Consider the following 23,717-nt stretch of genomic DNA (forward strand, 5'->3'; position numbering starts at 1 on the left):
TACAAAAATTACAGCTTTAGGCTATTTATCAGCAAGAAGGATGTTGGACTGTTACACTTTAGTGCCAGTCAGAAATACCACATAAACAGTTATTTAGACTGACTTCCTGTTTTTTCGACTTGTGCTGGCATGAAATACATCTCTCTTTCTCTGGGTCAGCAGGTGCACACTGCAATTAACTCCTCAATGCACTAGACAGATTTAAAAATAACCCTAGTTTAAACCTTGGCATTTGTGTCCTATTCATGGCAATAAAAAAAGGACGAGTGACATTTTTCTGGAGGCTGCAACCTTTTGCATTGCTCTACTATGTAAGAAACCACAAGGTAGGTTTATATTTATAATAAAGGTATACTGTAATAAAGGGAGTAGCACAGTTGAGGTGCATTGGTTAACATTGCTTCCTCACAGTGCTGGAGACCTGGGTTCAATTCCTGGGGTGCTATCTGCATGGAGTTTGTATGTTCGCATGGGTTGCTCCGAATGCTGCAGAGCATTGGCCCTGGTGTGAGCGTATTTGTGTGTCTGTGTGTCCTGCAATGGACTGGTGTCCCATCCAGGGTTTATCCTGCCTTGTGCCTGCTGCTTGCTGGGATAGGCTATGGTGCCCCCACAATCCTGAATTGGATAAAGCAGTTAGAAAATAGATGGGTGTATAGGACAGTGTGAGTTCAGAGTTAGTTCTTGATATGGTCAAATTCTGGACAGTTTAAGTCAGTATAAATACAATTAGACCCTTCCATAAATTATACAGTGTAAATGAGATATAGCATTAGGACAAAACCTTAGAGATTTAGCATTGAAATTATTGTCCTCATCTGTGAAGCTGTGGAATATGGGGATTTCTAAAGTTATCTACAAGATATAATTTTTTTTTCTAGTTTTTGTCTAGTTAACGCACCCCTGCAAAAAAGCAAATTGATTACTATGCCAGTGTGTATCTTGTTCTTAAAATACCTTCCTCCATAATCAGCAACATGGCATTTTTACAAAGACCAAAGAATTGGCAGGCCAGAAAAGAACTTTACTTGGCCAAAATCTCTTGAAATCTGCTAGCTACTCATGCATACCGATGACAAGGCTGAAAATGGAGTGGCTTCTGTTTTGTTAAAATCTTAAGAGCAAATGGCAATTTAAGATTTATTACAATTGCTCTTTGCTAGTAATCCTAAAAGACTATCTGGGCCATAATCTTGATACCCATGATCCACAGCATTTTCGAAAAACGTCATGTCAGAGATGGTAGATCAGGAAGAAGACAGTGATTGAGCCACCTTCTCTTTCGCCCGCAGCTGGTCGAACATCTCCTGCACCTCCAGTTTCCAGTCATCCTGTAGCGAGTGGAAGGACTCGGCCGGCATCTCGAAGAAGCCCGACTCCTCGATGGCAGTCAGCTGGTCCAGGATGCTGGTAAAGGTGGGGCGGGAATGTGGGTCTGGGTTCCAGCAGTCTGCACCAGGGTGGAGGGGGGACAGCACATATGCCAGGATCAGATGGATAAGCAACAACGCTGGAGTGCACTTAGGGGATGAGGGCAGCTCCCCACTCCCTAATGAGCTTCAATCCCTGTTGCTTACAAGCTCTGAGAATGTACAGCTGCACTACCTAAACAGAGGATTTCATCACCACTCCAAAATACCAGCTTTCAGAGGACAGACAGTGTAAAACTCCGCAGCGATAGAGGACCTGTCACTTCTGTAACTGGCTCAGCGTACCGAGGCCTGTTACCTTTACACATGCTGAATATCTTTCAAAGTCACGAGACAATTCCATACAGGCCTCTACACTCCTGTAGCTGCCAGTTTGCTTTCATTTCAGTCTGTCAAAGACTGAATTACCTAGTTAGAAAATTCAGATCGAGAAAACAGTTATACCTTGTCCATCTTCTTGTGCTGTCTCAAAAATAAAAAAATAAAACATTTACAATACATTTATGTAAAGCTGCTTTCTAAGAAAACAGCTTCAGATTGTGGATAATGAGAAAATGGAGATGACATTTTTATACAGCAATAATTTGAATTTAGGAAATCAGGAAATACCATCAGCTGTATCAATCGAAGAAACATTGTGGATATCAGTAATGCATTTAACTACATTTTCCTGTGACCCTTTTCTTTATCAGTATCTGTGACACAGTTTTTTTACAATACATACACATTTTGTGTGTAAATTTAGGGAATGCAGCTTTAGGGAACCTGGTGACAAGCCGCTCTTACCCTCCATCAGCTTGGCGAACGGTTCCGGACAGGTGGTGGGGATGGGTAGTGCCAGCTTGTTCATTGCCACTCCATAGGCCACTGCAAGCCCGTCGATGCCCCGGAATGGCACCTCTCCTGTCAGCAGCTCCCAGAGCAGCACTCCGTAGCTGCCAACACAATGGGAAGAAGAGTTGCTCTTTACCTACTACTAATTTGTTTGGCTAACACTTCTACCCAAATTAACTTATACTGGCACCCATTTGTACCCATTTATACTGGAACAATCCAAGTACATTTCTCAAGGGTACAACATTAGTGCCTAATCTGGAATTTGAACCCACAAGTGGAGTGCATACATAATGTGACAGGAGCATTGTCTGAAGGGCAAATCTAATGTTGTCAGAAAGTATTACAGACGTGGGCAGAAAACATTACAGGAGTTAGTCACTATGACAAGACCTTCTAATTGCTCCCCCAGCAAATAGCTTCCATTTAACTCTGTCAAACCAGCTCCCTCAATAGGTCAAGAACCTTATAGACACGCGAGTGTGACTGAGCTGAATGGATGATTTTTATTATTTCTAAAAATACAAATGGAATATGACAGTATTACAATTTGAAAAACTTGGCAAATATGTGATATACCCACTCTGAAAGCAGAACTTCAGGTGTGAGAATGGTAACAACTGACTTCTGCTCACATGAGACACGACCTTTGGTGGACTTCAAGCTGGTGTCGGAGTCAGTGGCAAGGGTCGATATTAGCACACAGCCCCAAATGACAAGTCACCCAGAGAGCCCACTGAGGGGTTCACGTGCATTTAATCAGAAGAAAAAGGTATCCAGAATGATTCAATAAAACTCTCCATCTGCAGTTTTACAATATGAATTTACTTTGTAATTATGCAGTTTTCCCATGCTTAAAGCTAGTTACAGATATTCGCTGGCTCATCAAAACCCCCAGTGTTTTTCTCAGTGAACTGCCAGTATCCTTTCTTTCATGCGACATATTTGACTCCCTCCTCTAGTGATACTGGCAACTAATAGTGCTGTCTGCTTAATGGACTAAAGCCAAACAGGCCTTGCAGTAATTCGAAAGATCCCAAAGGCGTTCAGCTAGGACTGGCTGTGATTGGCTGGGTAAGACATGCTGCTATCTGTGTGCATTGAGATCAGTGTGCACGCACAAAGACGAGCTGCATGGGCAGAACTTCTCCCAGTCTTGCATTGTACAGGGTAAAATCGTGCTCTACAAGAAGCATTTTGTAAAAAGTCAGCATATAGTCTTCTCAGCAGCATGAATACTAAAATTTTAATTATAATCAGGCCTCCAACAAACCTGATTGCTGTGAAAATGCATGGACACATGGGATTTGCCATCTCAAAGAGATTTACAGCATACACAGTAAGGACTGATGCATCACTGCTGGTGTTGTCGAAGGGCTTTCAGACAGAGACTCTAACTTGTGTTATTTGTGAATGTGCTAGAAGAGTATCATTTCAGAGGATATTCTTGGAGAAAAGATAGACGACCACGTGTGGAAACTAGGCAAAATCACAAAGCATTGGTCCACAAAATAAAAATGTTTGAGGTGAAAGATGGGGGACAACCAGTAGAATTCAAAAGACCTGTCATAACAGAGTGTGCTGCACTATAATTTACTGGACTAAATATGGTCTTTATTAATTGTGGTGTTGAACATTTTTACTGATATTCTATGTGATTAATACTGGGTTAGTACTTCTGCCCTTATTTCTTGTGCAATTAAGTGCTTATGGGACACTGTTTTGCTGACAGAGGTTTTCTTGGAGGAATGCGGTCCATACTAACGAGTAATGAGCTGCTCATTGCCAACTCACTGAACGAAACACAGGGAGACCGAAGCTCACGGGTCCATTTGCAACATGAAGACAGTGAGCTGTCACACCTGCAATGGAATCTGAAAGTTCAAGGTACATAATCCTTTTAGTATTTTATTCTTCTAAAGACATAAAACTATTTTCATGTAGGGGAAGGCAAAGGTATATTTGTTTACTTCTCACATAAAAACATAAAAAGCTTACAGCACACAGAACTCAGCAGAAATCATAGGCGAATTTCAAACTCAATACCCCACCACCACTGAAGGTGTGAGATGAAAGCTGAATGTGGTTCCACGTCCACACAATCCACTCAGCTGTCAGTCTTGAAACCCTTTTATACAGTAGTGCTACTCAGTCGCTTTTCAGATTGTACAGATTACTAATATGCTAAAAGCAAATGTTTTACCTCTCAAGAACTCCAAAATTCTAGTAGCTGCTGCCAATGTCATGCCACAGCAGTCTTCAGGCTGCATCATGGTATTTCAGAGCTACATATCTTCTCATACAAAAGTGATCTTCTGATCTTCTCCTCCTGGTCCTTCCAGATATATGGTTTTCATTGCACCCAAACTATTAATGACTTACCTGAATTATTAATAACTTAATGGGTCTTAATTCTAATTGCTTATTCTTAAGGAATTTGAGTTTCATTTAAACTGACACAGCTATAGCTTTTCAGGACCAGGAATAAAGATTGATGGCCTATTGAGTTTTGTGCATAAATAATTGCAATATAGTCTACAATATGGACTTGCAATATAGGGCTACAGTTTTCTCTGGGGTTTTGTAAGAAAGTAACTACCTGTGCTCTGTATATTGGTGAGCATAGCCCTAAAAGCAAAGCGACAGTTCAAATGGAAAACTTATCACTTGTGTCTTTATAAGTCATAAGCTAACAGGTGTAAATGTCAAATTGTGCTTCATCACCTGTGATATCATGTAGATGTGATTGCATTGACATCTTACCATTGTACTCCATCAGCATCAACTGATGAATGTTTCATAATTGTTAAATATTTAAAATTCATACTTGCATCTACATATAGCGGCTGTTCACTAAAAACTATAACATCCTGCAAATACCTGTTGGGAATTTTTGCTATGATCATGATTTAAACATGCAGTACTAAGTAAGAGCACTGGAGGACAAACACATTTCCAGTGCCCATGTTCATAGCTCTGACAGACCACAGAAACTGTTGGGTCTCGGGTCTGTTTCTCAATTAACACACTAAATAAGAATGCTAAGCGTGCTTGGCAAAGAGATGGTTCAGTTGCACGGCAACTAATATAGTTAAAAACCCTAGTGTGGAGACTAAGGACTTTTTAAATGTCTTAAAACTGTCTTTCATAAACTCAGTTTTTATGATGTGCAGTTCTTGAATTGAAAGTGAAAGAATTCATTGTTTATTTCATTATGTACTTGAATACAGTATTAGTTGTATTTTATTATAACTTCTCTTGTTTTTAATTGTGGAGTGCTTCAGTTGTTTGTATGCAAGTTTTTTATCATTTACCTTCAGTGGAAAATGCCAACTCAGATTAAATGATGAAATTGCTGTCCCAGTGAAATAGCAGTGGACCTACTTAAGAGATTTAAATAAAGTAATTCTTCTAAACTGTGTAGAACAAACACAACACACAGTGTCTAGAAAACCAGTTGGCTATAAAAAAACGTAGGCATACCCTACATAATTCTTATCACATAGAACAACAAAAGAACCAGGATTGCTACCATGTTACTACGAGACCAATCAAACAGGTGCACGCTTTATTTATTATCATTCATAATTAAAGCCTCAACCGAATAAATGGCACAACTAACAATATAGGGGCTTTCCAAGGAACACAAAGCACTTCACATAAAGCAGGGGATGCACTTCCATCACCAATGAAGTGCAGCCCCAGCTATGTGATGAGTGGCAGCCATTACGTGCCAACAGTCTAGCATAACAGGTGAAGAAAGGAGAAATGGCTTCACTAAATGAATTAGGTAGGTAGGTTAGGTCCACTTTTCAGGCCATAAAGGCCCATGGGGGAATGGGGGGCAAGGGCCACCATTTTTCTCAACCATCCGACACTGGAGATGGAGGTGACGTGGTCAGCATCACTCTCCAGCCAGCTTATTACTACCCCCAGAAGGATTAACCCCCAGTCCTCATTTGGAAAGCAGGCTGAGTGGACCTGGAAGCCGTCTGGAAGGAATTAGAGCAAGCTACATCGCTTGCCCCTACCTGGGATTGAACCCAGGATATTCTAGTCAGAAACTAGATGCCCTTGCCATCTGAGCTACCATGGCTCCCTAAATGAATTAAGGGGGGAAATTTAAGGAGATTGTACAAGTCCACTGTAGTGTTTAGCCTGGACACCAGAGTTAACGCATCTACTCTTTGATTAGTGTCATGGGATCTTTAATGACCAAGAAGTAAGGACCTTGGATGAACATCTCATTCAACAAACTGCACAGAGTTCCCACTATACTGGGGCATTAAACTGGAAATTCTAGCTGAGGCAAGAACCCCCAACTGGTCTATCAACACGTCCCAGACATCAGCCAACATCAGTCACATACTTGTATTACTTTTAAAATCTATTACGTTTTATTCATGATGTGCTCAATAAGCAATCCAAAACCCTGTAAAAAGATATAAAAAGCAAAGTGGAACATACTACTGTCCTATACCTATATATCTATTTACATTTTTTTCTCTTTTTCCAGCTGATCTTTGGAATAAAGGATTATGCTGTTACTTTTTAGCTGAATACTGATAGAATGATCAGCTTGCTTGTATAAAATCTTCAGCATTTCAGCAAAAAAAACCTACAAGATGTTTGCATAAAATGAAGCCAAATCCCTCACTGATTCCTGCAAACACCCTGCAGCACTCTTTTATAGATGGATCAATAAACTGCTAGCAGATGGATGTGAAAGATGTGCCAAACAGAAAAGACCAAGCAAAAAAATCTCAGATTAGCTCTCAAAGTATATTAATTGCACAATTCCGAGCAATAAGGAATCTGATTTTTTTTTTTACCAAAGCTGCTGTGGAACCTGAGCTTTGTCCTCCAGTGTCTAAACTTGCCTCTGCCTTTCCTGTTACATAATCCAGTATTCAACTCGTTCATCTTGACCATCTCTGGCCAGCGTCTGTGTATTCTTCCAAACCTGCCTATTCAGCCTGCATCTTCAGATACAACAATCTCTGTCTCTGCCTTACAGGCCTTAGAGCCTGCTTTCACCAGCACTGCATTGCTGAACTCTCCACTAGAGGGCATTAGATCACAAGCACCTGCAATCATTCATTGGCTGCAACCCAATTCCAGCGAATTGTAAAATAGCTCTACATAACACTACACATGTTTACCATGAGCCTTTATACATAATCGTTTTATTACCTGCAAAAAGTTTTTCTTAAATTTATAACATATAAAAACTGAATTATGTCATATTATGTAAAAAGGTGTCCGCCTAATACGATATATAATATAAGTAATCTACCCAAGCTTAAAATAATAATTTACTGTATATATAAAACATCTCAAATTAAATGAATAGACTTGCTTTCTTAGCTTTAAAAAATCTGTCTTTTAAAATACTGTTCATGTCTCAAACCATGTTTTCACAAAGCGGCTATTCAGAATGTGAAATTCTTACAGAATGTTCACGTGCTTGGGTTATATCCATCTAGACACATGGTTTTGTGCATATGTATTTGCCTTACGTGCTCTGCGTTTTTTCTGTATTTATCTTCACCCAACATTTCCAATTAAAGACAGGAAGAAAGCCTGCTGTAAACACTAGACCGTCAGCAGGGAGAGCAAGCAGAGCTGTCACACAACCTCAACGTTTCTCAAGGCCACACGTTCAGACGAGAAGCCAAGGTGTCGAAGGACTGGGTTGTGTCGTGCACTCGGCTGGTCTCCCGAACCCCCCCCGGCCCCATTTCTGTGCAGCCCACCTCCACACATCGCTGCCCTTGGAGAAGGTGGACGACCGGATGACCTCCGGTGCCATCCAGGCGTAGGTGCCCGCCGCGCTCATCTTGGTGGTGCGGTGCCACTCCCGCGCCAGGCCGAAGTCGGTGATCTTGAGGGTCTTGTTGCCCAGGTCTGCGTTCTCCACCTTCTCCAGGATCAGAACTGCAGGCCGGTGGGGTGGGGTGGGGTGGTCATATATGGGGAGAGGGTTAATGGAGAGGGGGGATCCAGATGGCATCAGTAGGAGGGATTGGAAGAGAATGAGAAGAGGTGAAGGGTGAGGAGGGTGATGGTGGTGGGCAGGGTGTCATGGATTTGACATTTGTAAGGGTTCCCGGGGGAGGGAGATTTTGAGGGAGTGTTGGTTAAAATGGGAATTCAAGACGCAGTTGTGGGGAACAAAAATTAAAAGAGTCAGGGGATATGGAGGGGCACAGGTAGAAAATAACAGCGTGATTATAAAACACCGAAAGGCGATATGGTTCACATAAAAAGCAACAGGAGAGTGACATGGAATAAACAACAAAAAAAGATGTGCAGAGAGGATGGAAGGGCAATGAAATGAAAAAATCAAGGTTGGGTGAAATAGCAGAGACAAAACGATACATTTTGGGTAACAACGTTGAGCGAGGTTTGGAACAAAGATTGACAATGGGGAGAAAGGTGTTGAGTGTCGAGAGGAAGGACACCAGATAATTCACAACAGAGGGAAGACGGACAAAGAGAATTAGGAGAGGCAGGTAGGCATCATAGAAAGAAAGAGAGGGAGAAACAGAGAGAGAGACCCATGTTAATGAAGCTGGTCTGTTGCGTACTTTTTCATTTGTCGTTCCCCATTGAAATCCATGCGGCTGGAATATTTTGGCTTAAATATAATAGCATAAGCTCTATTCACTGTTACGTTCATGACTGCTTACTTTGATTTCTTCACCTAGTAAAAATATTTCCTCCATATCATCCATTCATCCATCTTCTACCCAATTCATCCAGTTTAGGGTTGGTTGGGAGCCAGAACCTATCCCATCAAGCAATGGGGTACACCCTGGATGAGACACCAGTCCATCACGGGACACACAGAGACAGGCACACGCACACACTCACATCCAGGCCAAGTATCCCAGAAGCCAAATAACCCACCAGTATACTGTTGGGTTGTGGGAAAAAACCAGAGGAAATCCGTATGAGCATGGGGAGAACATACAAACTCCACACACACAGCACCCCAAGTCCAGAATTGGGCCCAGGGCCCCAGCACTGCGAGGCAGTAACTCTAACCACTGTGCCACCCTTCCCCATAACAGACTATAAAAAGATTCTGCTCCTGTCTTGCAAATGATATTTTAAAAAATTGCTGAGCTTTTTGTTTCTTTAAATATTTTGAAAAGCACTGCACGGAAGCTGCACTACCATTGCACAGAAAAGACTGAAAAGCTGCATGGCTTCACTCATTTAAATAACTGGCAGGTATCTTGCAGAGACAGCTTTTGATCAATCAGTTTCTAAGACTCAGGTGAGTTAATAGTAGCAGCGAACTCTGACACTTCAGTTAAACTTCAGTTTAACTTGCAGAGAAACAAATCTGACATACTGTATAGTCACAGGGTGTGATGCAAGAATTTGTGACGATCCTGCAGGAAATCACTGTCTACACTATGATGTGGGGGATGCAAAATTGAAAATAAAAATTATTTAGTTGCTGTAATATCAAAAAGTTCTTACTTTTTCATAAATGTAAAATGTAATCTTATTCTTTGAAATACATGCTATGGAATTTATTAAACAGCAAATATTAATAGGAGACTTGTCTTCATCGTAGAAGAACTAGAACAGATTGGAACAGAGTTATCACTAGGACAATGTTCACTTTTTCGACTGGATTTATTGACAGGAAGGTTAAATGACACCAGAAAACTTTCACTTGTTAATCAATCACCAGAGGGAAGACATGATCAAAATCGACTCACCTGCTGAAAGAGGAAAGGGATGCTTCACATAACAGTGACGTTATATACTGGTCCTAATCATGTATAAATCTGTTTTTGTTCTGTTTTGACTTAATTGCTTCCTTTTAATTAACTTCAAAAAAGAAGAAAGTAGAAAAATCTTCCCTATTTAATCAGATCCTTCTAGTTACAGAAATTGCTACAGGCAGCTCTGACAGAGAGACAAAGTTACTCGAACACCACAAGGAAAAGAATTAACAGGTTTTTCCATCTTGACAAAGATGTTTACAAAGGCTGCAGACATTGTGTGTAAAAGTCGGCTTGATCATGAATAACCCTCCATGACATAATGCAGATTTCACATGGTGCTAATTCATTTCAGTCTATAAGGAATCTTAGTTATAAATGTGGATTGCCACAAATAACTGAACAGATTCTCCCCAAATTATATTAACAGGGGAGGAGACACATCTTGCTTGTTTGTTAAATAAAGTGTACTGGGAGAAACCACCCAGCCATTATCGAACTAATTTTCTAACTAATTTCTAATCTAATTTTCTAACTGCTTTATCCGATGTAGGGTGTTGGGGGAGCTCGAGCCTATCTTGGCAAGCAAAGCAGGGTACACCCTTGAAGCAATGCAAGTTCATCACAGCCACATTCAATTCAATTTACTTTTATATAGCGCCTTTCACAACAAGGTTGCACCAAGGCGCTTAACAATGCAAGTGACCATACATTTTGTAAACACAGAACAGAAAAGACCGGAAGACAATGAAGGAAAGGAAGGAGAAATAAAACCTCTAGGGATCCACATACACACACTCTCAACAGGGCCAATTTTCCCAGAAGCCATTTAAACTACCATTATATCTTTGGACTGGGGGAGGAAACTGAAGGACCTGGAGAAAACCCATGTGAAAACAGCGAGAACACCCACACAGATAGCACCCCTGGTCCAGAACTGAACAGGGCCACAAAACAGGGAGCTAACTAACGAAAACTGACCACTGTGCAACCCACCCAGAGAAGCCAACATATTTAATATAAATGTGAGTTATCTTGACTTACATTATATGCAACAAGCACAGTCTTCCCTAGTCTGCCAATACTTATGAAAGATGATTCTAATAAAATAACAGGGTTTCAAAAAGGAGACAATTACTGTACCTATTCATGGAAATAGAAATGTTAAAATGTTGAACAAAAAAAATGTGCTCACTCGCAACACTTCTGTACTCAAGTCATTCCAACGGTTCCCACCTCTAACATAATTCTGTTGATTCAATATTAATAATACTTGCAGATTTTTCTTTATATATATTTTGTTAAACCGAATTACAGCAGTCATATATACATTGCATGGTATATAAGGAATTTCATGATATCTAAGGAATTTCTGAACTCTCTTAGGTCTCCTCAGCCATTCTATTTTCATGTGGCTAGTTCAGTGAAATGAGGCATAGCATATAATTAAAAGCCATTCAGTAAGGACCCAGAGTGAACTACATTAAATTGCAAGATGTCTAAGGCAACGATTACAATTGTGGAAAAGGAAGAAGCCAATTAATTATGTGAAAACTAGAAAAGAGCAAAGAGAACAAAAATCAACCAAGAATCAAGAAGACAAGACAATTACAGGTATGCTGATCTTACTATCACATCTAAATGTTTCTGGGCAGATAAAGTCAAGCAATGGTATTGGGTTATATAGTGTCTCTGGCTGTGGTCTATCTCAGATAATGTTATTATTGTTAAGAGGGTATAGTCCCATTAAAAAAACATGAATCTTGCATCCATGTTCAGTTCAGTAAACTACGTTTTGCATACTGGCTTTATACTGCCTTCATATGTTACTACTAAGTGACACCTGAGGGCTCTTGATGATATCATTCTGTGGTACTATATGGGTGTGGCTGGTGCTTTAGTCAGTCATGTGAGAGGGAGAGACTCCAGGTCACCTGACTTCTGTCTAATACAACTTAAAACATTTGGATGTCCATTTTCATACTCAGACTTGCAGAGTTCCCTCTCTTAAGATTGACCAGGACCAAAATGGAGGAAAAACTAGAATATCAAAACTTAAAATTGAGGTACCGCATTTTCTTTTTATTTGTGTGTTTGCATATTCTCTTCTAGGTCACAATGTTGACAGTGATATAAAAACATCTGTTTAGTTAACGAAAACTATAAAGAGGCCACAATAATCCTCTTGTTTACAAAATAAATGTATAAAAATGGGAACTAAACCAAAAAAAAAAGATTTTACAAAAATATTTTGTACTGTCATTTTTTATGATTTAAAATAACTACGTAACACATCTTGACTTTCTGTTCAGAGGCTAATTCTGCTCAAATCTGTGCATCGTTTTACAATGTCTATCAAAGTTTAAATCCACTGCAATACCCCCCAAAAATCCACAGTGAACATATTATGACATTGGAACAAGTAATAGGTTTATTCCATGCTGAAAAAAAGAAGAAAGAGAACACAACGTTTCGGCCGTGGAGCCTTCTTCAGATATTATGACATTTACTTGTAAGTGTTAGGGGCTTATTATTATTATAAAATAAGGAAGCATCACCTCAATATAATAATCAGTTCCTGACACCAGGATGCTATGCAAGGAAATTCTAAAATTAACAATAATTATACCCCCTGTAGTCTTGGGAATACCAAGTGTTTCTCAGAATATATATTCTTGGTTTCTCTGGCACACTTAAATAAACATTTCTTACAATAAATTGCACATGAAGTTTACACTACTGTATAGATAGATCTCACAAATCCTTGAGTCCAGAGTCCTGCCTTCAACAGACACACAAAAAAAAAACAGAATTCTCCTTGCAATCGAGACACAAAACACCTTAAAAGGGCTCTGAGGGAACTATCAAACAAGGATCTTGCCCAAAACTAAAGCACTTTCTTACACAGGTCCTAAATTAATGCTAAATTAATGGATATTTGTTCCCTACTCCAAAATAGTGCAATCTTAAACAACGTGATGTCCTTTAGCCTGTGGATTTCACAATTAGGAAATTAGTGTTTCCCCTCATATAAGACATCAAGTCTCTTTCTTAAGAGCATGATAATCTGAGCACTGGAAGAGTATCTGGACAAATTTTGGTTTCTTAGTTGTAGGAGGTGTTCCATCACGGTCTAATCACTTCCCCACTAATCTTCTATCCTCTTGCTTCCAGGAAAATTCCCTCTCCTCCAGGTTGTTGTGGGTCCTAACTATCCCAACTTGAAGCATGCTTGATGTCGACTTGAAGTTCCATCCTTGCGAAAACTGGCTTAAGAACCTCACTTATGTGTTGAATACTGATGTTCTATGATGACTGATTTGATGATTCAACCATAAATCAGTATAGCCTAATAGAGTTAACAATTAGTACCATTCGTTTGCTCACCTGGATCTTTAGTCATTGTCTTTTGCTTCAAGTGAGCTGATCAAATAAAGTCTAATCTGCACCAAAGTTCACCGAGTGTCGGTGCTAAAAGTGTTACTTTGTTGTTGACCCTACTTTTCTGGCCTTCTGGTGGAAGCCTGGGAAGACCATATGACAAGTACTGTATATAGCTGCGTCAGCATGCGTAGGCTGCAAAGGAACATGTAAGGGGTTTATTCCATGCTGAAAAGAGAAGAAAGGAAACACAACGTTTCGGCTGTGGAGCCTTCTTCACACCTGAAGAAGGTGTGTCTTTTCTTTCTTTTCTTTTCAGCATGGAATAAGACCATATGACTGTCACTTACTGTGCTATTTCAAAGTGGCAGTAGACTCAAAGCATTCAGCATAAAAGTAGCTGTGGATGAACTCGACATGAGAATTCCCTGTAGAAAGCAGCAAAGCTTTGGTGGGATTAAGTTATTTGTACTTTCCATCTTGATAACCTTACTTTGAAAGTCTAGAACAATTTATATTTTTTTCCTAAATTCCTAAATTTAAACAGCAGTCAACTGGGCCTGGAGACAAGAAAACAGGGAAAAGGAGCAGGTGATTAAACAAGACCTTGTAATTGTAAGTTCCTTAACTGTTAAATCACGAAGACTGCCATATTAAAGAATACATATGCAACAGTGATTAGGCTATTCCTAGTGTGGTCATTAAATCAGAACTCTCAGGTCTGTAAGAGAATGTTTTGATTCCAGTGCCCTGTTGCATCATGCTTTCAGATTCAATGTTATCTCCATTGGATGGTCTAGTTTTGATGTTCTGAAAGTAAAACCCCAAACTAGATGAGGAATAGTAGTAAAGATACCTGCATGTTACATATGTTTAAAACATATGTGTGGGGGGCTGTTTAACGAATTAGTTGATTTAAAATGTATTGAGGATTTGTGTAATAAAAACTATCGTCATGTTTGAAAAAGAAGCATAAATATAATTGAATATGATCATTATATAGCACTGAAACTAACTGCAAATTCCTTTAGGTAACTTACTTTAGGTCACCTGTTTATTTATAGCGAGAATCATTCCCTTAAAAAAATAATAATATTAATATTATTATTATTATTATTATTATTATTATTATTAATAATAATAATAATAATAATAATAATAATAATAATAATAATAATAATAATAATAATAATAAATACTACTATATTAATACAAAATGGAATAAGGAATGTTTACAAATAAATGCAGAAAAGATACTATTGAAACACTTTCCATAAAGCTCCAGATACATTTTACCTAAAAGTTAGACATTTTAACAAACTGATTTTCACACATTAAAATTGAGCAGAAACGTGTGGGGGGGAAAATATCCTCTTGAGACTCAATGGCTCTACAGGCAAAGGCCTATCCTGATTTCAACAGCTTTAAGCGAAACAGAGTAGATTAACAGCTTTACTATTTTGCATCATGAGTGCTGCTGGATATCACAATCAATAATACTAACATTCCACACAACCATACATAAAGGGAAATGTACGCAAGTCAGAATGCACTTTTAAATGTTATGTTCACTGTTACGTTCACACTTACAACTGTTATTATTCCAGTAATGTAATAATATACAATTACACCATCACAATATTATCATGACAGTCTGATGTAGAATACTTTAATAATAAAACTCAATTCAACCAAAGAACCTTGCAAAATATAATGTAACACAGAACTTTGCTTACCTTAATTCTATTATTGGCTTGTTTTTCACATCATTAGAACGCTTTTCAGTCGTGACTATAAGGGTAACACTGCAAACACTAGCTGAGACGACTCCAGACAACTTTCACATCAGAGAAGATGAGGCAATGATGAACAACACTGCATATAGAATGGCCAATGGTGTAAATATTTCTAGATCAAATTGGGCAAAGATGGTACAGAATGTCTGTGCTGTGGCAGACGATTACAAGTAACAGAGAAAGATGGCAGAGACAGATGAGGCAAGCCAGATAGAGCCATAAATCTTCCCAGCTAGTAAAGGATGATTTTGTAATGGTTAATAGAGACAATGCAATTCAGAAGCTAGTATCTTCCAGATAGGAAAAAGTTTTAAAAATAAACTTTACTACACATCACTCTTCATGGATGGGGTGCTTGTCTATTAAAGACAGAACCCACTAACACCCAGAGGATATGGAAGTGAGCTGGCTGAAGCAAAAGGCTACAACAGCAATGTCCACACTGGGGATCTAGGCACACGACTCTTTGGTTATAGGTCCAAAGCTCTAAACACTGTTCTAAGATAAGATCACATTATTGGCCATATACAATTGCTTGTATTAGGAATTTGTCTTTTCGCATTTGTCTTTCTGCTGTGATGTACTCCTGTACTATTCCAAAATAGCAACATTGTCACCAACGTCAGTTTCTTTCGAAAGCTGCTGTTCCAATGTAATAACTGAAAATGTTAAAAACAGCAGAGTTAAATGAGCAAAAACAAGACTGAATCAACCACTCAAAGTGCACTTGATTTAATGAAGAATTAATTAGTAGAATTAAATAGTAAAAAAGATTAAACAGTATTAAGAACACAATTTAACTCCTACAGTTACTGACATCTTACTGACATTATAGTGTAGCGAAATATTTTTTGTCTAGACGACCATGAATTCAAATGAAGATGAGTGGTATGATCTGTTTTGTAGTGTGCACATTACATCTAATTGAAGCAATTTTGTGTTTAGATTTGTGCTCGTACATTACTTTGCTAAGTGTTATTTCAGATAAACCATTATAACAGCTGGATAAGAGGTAACTACAATAATGAGATGTGATCAATGATCCTGAACATTCAGTAAATTTTTTATTTAATTTTTAATGGACTTGGAAGCAAGACAGAAAATACCTCAAGGGCTGGATGAAGAATAGTCACAACAGAGAGACTCTGTTGACTCAAATCATGGCTTTCAATTCAGATGTTAATTACTGAATTACAGGTTCAGATCAGGATCTGGGTAGGGAACCACTGACCTAGGACAATGTGGAAAGCCTGCAAAAAAGCAGTTCAGCCACAACCATACACATATCTGATGTTAATGAGCTGTTATCCATGTTGTGTCACAGTACAGTGCAGAGCGACCCTAATAAACGTATAAACACAGCTTGATGCTGAACTGCATATAGCTAGACATAAATTAACAACCTGTAGCTAATTTAAATGGGTCTTATATAACACGTAACCATTCATACACCCTCAAACATGAGGGTTGCTTTCCTACACCATTCTGAGCTGGAGGAAACTAATAACTTACCAGGAAAATTGGGGATAGGGGAATGAAGTTGTGCAAAATCCCCTCTTAGGACTAAAAAACATACAGTATATATATAATGCTATTTTAATAATTCAATAAAAAACTGATATGTCCAAAAACATGTATCTCTGTACATTATATAAGATATACAGCATATATACCATGTATATATTTTCCATAACATACAGTATACTGTATACAGGGTTGCGAGGCAGACTATCCCAGCAAGCAACAGGCATAAGTCAGAGTACACCCTGGACACAGACAGTACTGTATATAACATAATATACATAACATGTACACAGTGTAAGATTTCACAATATACCAAAATGAAGCAACCCCAATGTTTTATTTAATTGACTTACTGACTGGGAAAAAATGAATAAAGTATTCACAATACAATAGAATACAGTAAAAATAAAAATAAAACACAAAGCATGCTTTAATTTTTTACATAATCATTAAGATAAGTCAATAATAAATACATTCACTCACTTAATCATTCACTGTATAAAACTGGCCCTGGTATGAGGGTGTGCATGTTTGAGTCTGGGTGTGCCCTGTGTTGGACTAGTGTCCTGTCCAGGGTGTATCCCGCCTTGCACCCATTGCTTGTCAGGATAGGCTCTGGCTTCCCCATGAGCCTGTAGTTCCAAGAAGCTAACTAACCTACAAGCTTGCCTTTGGATTTTGGAAGGAAACTGGGGCAGCAGGATGAAACCCACAGGGAGACCATACACTCCACGCAGATAGTACCACAGGAACTGAGCCCAGGACTCCAGCTTTGCAAGGAAGCAATGCTACCCATTGTGCCAGCATGTTGCCCAATTCAAGAAAAGCCTTACTATATTTTGTAATACCTTATGAGAAAACCATTCCTGTTCAGGGTGCCACTGACATGATTTATATCCTTATGGTCCCTAACCTCTATTCATTACTTATGTCCTAATAATCCCTACCCTGATGCTAAATGGGGGCTACCTGTAAGTTCTCTTACAAGGAAAACAATCCTAGTTACGACTTTACCCATTATTTCGCCAGAATCTAAAGAGTAAGATATTTGCCCCCCAGATATAGGCACGATACATTCATTACTACCCACCTGAGCACAAAACACTGTTTACTCCCACCTCCCCAATGTCTGTCAGATTTCCAACACTCCTCCCTTTCTTGCAGCCGCACTGCCTGCCTATTAAAACCACATTGTTTGCGCCATCTGTCCCAGTACATCTGCAAGGAGGAGCCAGCGTCCGGGACACGGGCATTTTCTATGGGTTTTACTGCTGAAAACTTGACCCAAACAAGCCGGAACGTTCCAGTAGGCCCGACGCTGTGCACAGTGGTGTTGCAGTAATTCATCTTGATGCAGCAGTGCCCCACCACTTTTATGCAAAACATTTGAACTCTTGGAAACCATTAATTTCAGTGTATGCGAACTAAGGTGGTGCAGAACTTTCCAAAACACTCGCAAGAATAAGCGCTCAAGTTAACTTGAGGTCCATGCCCAATCAATTTTTGGTCAGACTTAACTAGGTTAAGTGTGCCACAAGTGATCACACTCCTTTTAAAATTGGTAATTTTTTTGCTTTTCAACCTAATAAAAAATGTCTATTCAAAAACTGTATACTGCACTGTGTAGCTGGTCCAAAAATGCTGCTCAATATTTGCCTCTTTTAAAGTTTATTACCACATCAGGAAACCGTTTTCCAATAAACGGCAACAAAAAATAGCAGTAGAGCACTGGCTCTTTAAGGTGTTGCTACCCACCCCCACAAATTCCCCATGGTGAAACTACTATTTCTTCCACACAGCAGTAATGTGTTAGACCCACAATGAAAGACAGTGAAAGGGGGGAACTCTCTTCACCTACAATGCATTGCATGTAAGTAGGAGAAAATGCTCAGGGTCCATCCAACCACTGTCCAATTCAGGGTTGCGAGGGAGCCGAAGCCTATCCCAGCAAGCAACATGCACAGGGCAGATTACAACCTGGAGAGGACACCAGTCCATCATAGGGCAGACACAACCCCACACACTCACACCAGGGCCAATGTTCCCAGAAGCCCATTAACCTACCAGCATGCCTTTGGACTGTGGGAGAAAACTAGAGCATCTGGAGAACACCCATGTGAACCTGGGGAGAACATGCAAACTCCACACAGATAGTACTCCAGGTCTGAAATTGAACCCAGGGCCCCAGCGTTGTGAGACAGCAATGCTACCCACTGTGCCACGGTTTTGGTTGCTAATGTACTCAAATCATTCAAACCTAAAAAAGAACCATCACAAGCCAGGAGAAGACAATGTGACTAAAAATCAGTTGACTTCAGACTCTACAATGTTATCTCTGAGTCTCCACTATTTTTCACAATGATGCTGATCACTCAAGCAAATTTTATTTCACCATAGAGCATATCGAGACAAAATAACCTTCACCAAGCGCTTTACATTAAAACCAATCATACACACCGAACAGTCATGGTAATTTAATTAAAAAAAATGAGGAACAGAAATTCGAAAGTACTTCTTACAAAAGACCCAGAACTGATGCCACAGAGGCTCAGGAGTTTATGCAGTATTTCATATCCTGAGACAAAATTGCGTGCAAAGAGTACGTTTAAAAAGTGATATTTCCCAAGGTGAGCATCGTCTTAAAAGAAGGAAGCTCACTGACCCTTTCTATAATATTGTCATATTAAACATGCACAGCAACAAATGCTGTTATTCTGAACCCTGATACTGATTTTCCACTTATGTCAATTCTTCCCATGTTTCAATAAATGTCTTGGGATTAAAATATTTGCATATTTGGCCCTTAAAAGTGGTGACAAACTTCACTCGACCTAATCCGATGAGCACGTGCCCGCCATGTAAATTTGTGTATCAAGTCTACTGAATATGTGAGTCTCTGAATTATCACCAGCATTCATTTACCATACATTCGCACACAAAACCAAAAACAGAACGTGAAAGGAGATACCATTTACTTATTCAGCAAACTGACCGCTGACTAAATCAATGGCAACACAAACAGATAACAACCTCATAAAAATAAGCCATAAAAAGCAGAAATATTCCCAGTAATTCCAGATATAGGTTGCGGCGCGGTGTCACTGTGGCTAAGGTTGCCGGTTCAAATCCCGCGGACGGCAGAGGAATCCTATTCTGTTGGGCCCCTGAGCAAGGCCCTTAACCCCAACTGCTCCTGGGACACCATATAAATGGCTGACCCTGCGCTCTGACCCCAAGCTTCTCTTTCCTCATCTGTGCGTCTCATAGAGGGCAAGCTGGGGTATGCGAAAAGACAAACTCCTAATGCAAGAAATTGTATATGGCTAATAAAGTGATCTTATATACTGTTCAGTGGATTGTAGTGATGAAAGGCTCTTACAGCCCCTTCACGCTTGGCTGTCATACATTAAATGGCAGCTGCTTCAGACCACTCTGCAACCGTTCTCTGTGCTTATTTCCATTGGAGCTCAAAAAAGACAGAAAATTGGACTGCATTGCCAAACGGTCTTTCCTGAGGTGACAGAGAACCCCAGGACAGAAAGAGGGCTACCTCTTTCGTTTTGCAGTTTCTTCTTGATTCATACCAGCATTCTGGTTATGCAGAAGCTTCCGTTCTGCCTCAGTTCAAGGAGCAATCCTGGAATGAAGGGAAATGGATAGATGGCAGGATCTGAATAAGGCAAAACGTCTAGGATACAGTAAGTGAACCTCTACTAATAAGTGACCGCTAGCTTGATTCAGTGGGAAGAGCACTGAGGGCTTATTGCAGGCAGGAGAGACTTAGGAGCAGCTAGTTAAAGTGAGCAGTGTCACCTACAGTATGCAAGAATGAAACCTATTGCTGACACTGCCGGGAAGCAGGACAAGTGGATTAACACTTCAGTAAGAGTACAAGGGTGCCTGGGGGGAGGGGTGTCAAGGGATAGTAAAGGCTGAGCGTTGCTAGAGTGCAAGTGCTTGCGAGACACAATCACTGCCAAGTCCCGTTGGACGACCGCACAAGTCAAGGGCTAGCGAGCACAGAGCACTGAGCAAGTAGAAACTGCAGTTCTAGGCTTGGAAAGGACATTGATTAAAATAGATTAAATGAAGGTACAGTACATGATGGTACCTGCCCCCCCCCCCCCCCAAAAAAAAAACACCAAAAAAAAATGGAATGTCATGATAGAGATACCTCTCTTTTGAACTACAGTATGTTAGAATTCTAAGCGGCAGCTCTACTGAATTGTATACCATTTTTCCACAGGACTGGCAAATCCGTCCTATACACAAGCAGAGAGAAGGAGAAAGAGCTGTAGTTGCCTTGTTTTGTGGCATGTTGCCCACAGGATGGGGTCCCACACACACTTCAAGGACAGGAGCACAGGGGAGCGTGACTGGGCCCTGCTGCCTGCAGAGCAGGTGATGTAAGCAGGGACAACGTGCTAAGCACTAAGCCAGGGCCAATGCCTGCTGGCTTCTTCAGCAGGGGCTAAAATCCTTCTAATAGGCTTGGGGTTTAGGGTGCAGCAGGGCAAATGCAATGAAAGACAGGATTACCAGCCCCCCTCACACACAGGCCGCTTGGCAATTTGGCTGAGCACTGAGCCAAACAGCACAGCCCATAACCTGGGGCTGACACAGCTAGCTCACAGGAAGTGGAATCCTGGGAAATTACTTCAAATGAACATGTGGCTGCTTAATCAGGATTACTATCTCTAGGACAGCAGGCAGCAGCTCACTTTAAAAATTGTATTCATATCATCTCAAAATATTTACATTGATTGGGTTCAAAATAGTTTTTGTTTCTGCCGTGACTTCCACTGTTGTATCCGCTAAATGAAAGAGAACATAACTAAAAACATCTCCAGTTCACATTTTTTTGTTTTCTTTTTGCTTTCTCCAGCACCACTTGGGCTTTATTTTTCCATGATTTAAAGTAAATGCAGATAACTACCGAAATACAGAGTTGAAATGCCCGACTTTCCCTTGATTCTACTACCATGAGTCAGCTTAAATAAAAAACGCACTGCTCTCACTGCTCACAAGCAGGTGCTCTCACTGGGTTCCTGGATTCTGCTGGAGACAAAGGTCATATAGAGTCTCAATAGGTTTTACTGGAGCTTTCATGCACGGAAACAAGTGCTACTTAATGTTGTAGAGATCACTTTTCTGAAAAAACCAACACACCCGTATAAAAGAATATTTAATATTATTCAAGAACATTTGTTGATCAGGCCTACATAACCATCACAAACTGATTCCAGTGCCATTGGCCAAAGCATGTTAATGTCCTTTTTCAATACTTTAGCATGGGTTTAATTGAATATAAACCAGACATTTAATACTGTAAAAGAATAATTTAATCTCTGCATTCATCTCACCCAGCAGTACCTAAATAAGGAACTCTCCAGGAGTTTCCCTGTGCTTCTGTTGAAGATTGCAGTCTAATATCACACACCATATGCCTGTTCAACTACCAGAAGACCTTATTTACCGTCTGATGTCTCTGCCTCTGAAGCCTGAGAACAAATGAGGAGGACTACAACACAGGCCAGGTGTCCTGAATGACCTTCTTTCTTTCTAATGGGGAGTGTACATCAGTGCAGGTGTCTATGTGCCAGAGAGTTTCTCTGTGTCTCATTAGCAGCTCCAGACGCCCATGACCAAACTCAGTCACAGTGCACTCACAGTCCAATTATGAAGACAACACTCAGAATGATCAGAATCTATCACTTAGCAATGTCTCACATCTCATTATTCCTGCCACTCTATATTAGAGATCAAGGTAAAATACGTGCAACACATTTTGCACTCTGGAGCTCATCTAGAAATAATACATTTTTAAATTCTGTTGATGACACATCTCTACAGAATAATGTAAAGCACTGCTTATACTTCAGTTTACCCTTCCAATGGCCAAACTTTAACTTGAGACAAACAGATTTGAAAACAAGTACTGTAGGTGGAGGTTCCCAAAAAACAGATTTCAGTTTAGCTGTATTACTTAATGAACTTTGGTGTTTTGCTATAGCTGTTTAATAACAAAGTGTGAATCATATTGTTTTTTCGTTTGCATTAAACAGTTGAAGTGCATTTCACTCTTGTTTCATGATTTCCGATTTGATTTTGGTGTGTCCTTCATGAAAACTATTGATTTATTTTCTTAATAATCATTCATGTGGGAAAAGCACTCAAAGGCATGCTGCTTGTAAAACTAAGCCAGTGAGCACCTATTATTATTAAATAATAATAATAATCAGCACACATTTTCTAAATACTGTTATCATAAATGGTCTTGCTTCTATAGAACAAATGAAATTACAATCACTTCTCTGTCTCATCACAGTTTCTTCCTTGCACTGTTTTAAAGGTGTTATTTTGCTTTGTTTTTTTTTCCCGGCCCTTTCCTGCTGCAACTCCCTGAAGAAAGACAGGATGAGTTTCAAGTGTCACTTGGCGGAGAATTTCTGACTTCTCCAGTCTTTTTTAAAGGTGCCAAGTTCCAATCCTCCCTCTGTATCAGGGACGCCCCCAAAGATCCACTTCAAGGATCACTGTCCCACTGAATTCATGAGCATCTTTATGTTACTGACTTCAAAGCTTAGACAAAACATTCCATTTGCACAGCAAGGAACAAAAAATGTGTATCCTCTGCTTTTTAACCCCGTTTGTCTCAGCTCAATTTATTCTTCACACCGTGTTAAGACTTACCTTGTCCCAGAGTTGCACTAATCTAGTATTTGATTATTAAGATATCCTTCAACTAGAGAAATAATAGACATTGCAGTTCCTGTGAGTGAAAGAGCAGGCTGCTCTTGGATTTGCAACTTACAGTAAGTGACTAATTGCTAATGAGATCAACACAACTGGAACGTAAGTGCTCTTTGGTGCCTGGAGAAGATTTGTTTCATTCCTATACTTAAAATGTGCCGACTCATCAATTATCAATGTCGGCAGCCAGTCTCAATTTAAAATTCAAACACCTCGGTCAACGAAGAGACAAAAACATCCATTTTGCACAGCAC

The 23,717-nt window shown here is 39.8% G+C and overlaps 1 protein-coding gene across 1 annotated transcript in view; it reads right to left on the bottom strand.

Moving 5' to 3' along the window:
- map3k9 (mitogen-activated protein kinase kinase kinase 9) overlaps positions 1-23,717 on the bottom strand; it is a 43,597-nt gene that overhangs the window by 8,162 nt on the left and 11,718 nt on the right. Inside the window, exons 3-5 of the mRNA XM_088648818.1 lie at positions 8,021-8,201; positions 2,217-2,365; positions 1,275-1,450 (exon numbers count right to left, since the gene is read on the bottom strand). Coding sequence (XP_088504944.1) covers positions 1,275-1,450; positions 2,217-2,365; positions 8,021-8,201 — 506 coding nt within the window. The remainder of the gene's footprint in view (positions 1-1,274; positions 1,451-2,216; positions 2,366-8,020; positions 8,202-23,717) is intronic.

Source organism: Lepisosteus platostomus, chromosome 10 (assembly GCF_059453375.1).
Source record: "Lepisosteus platostomus isolate fLepPlt1 chromosome 10, fLepPlt1.hap1, whole genome shotgun sequence".
Taxonomy (NCBI): domain Eukaryota; kingdom Metazoa; phylum Chordata; class Actinopteri; order Semionotiformes; family Lepisosteidae; genus Lepisosteus; species Lepisosteus platostomus.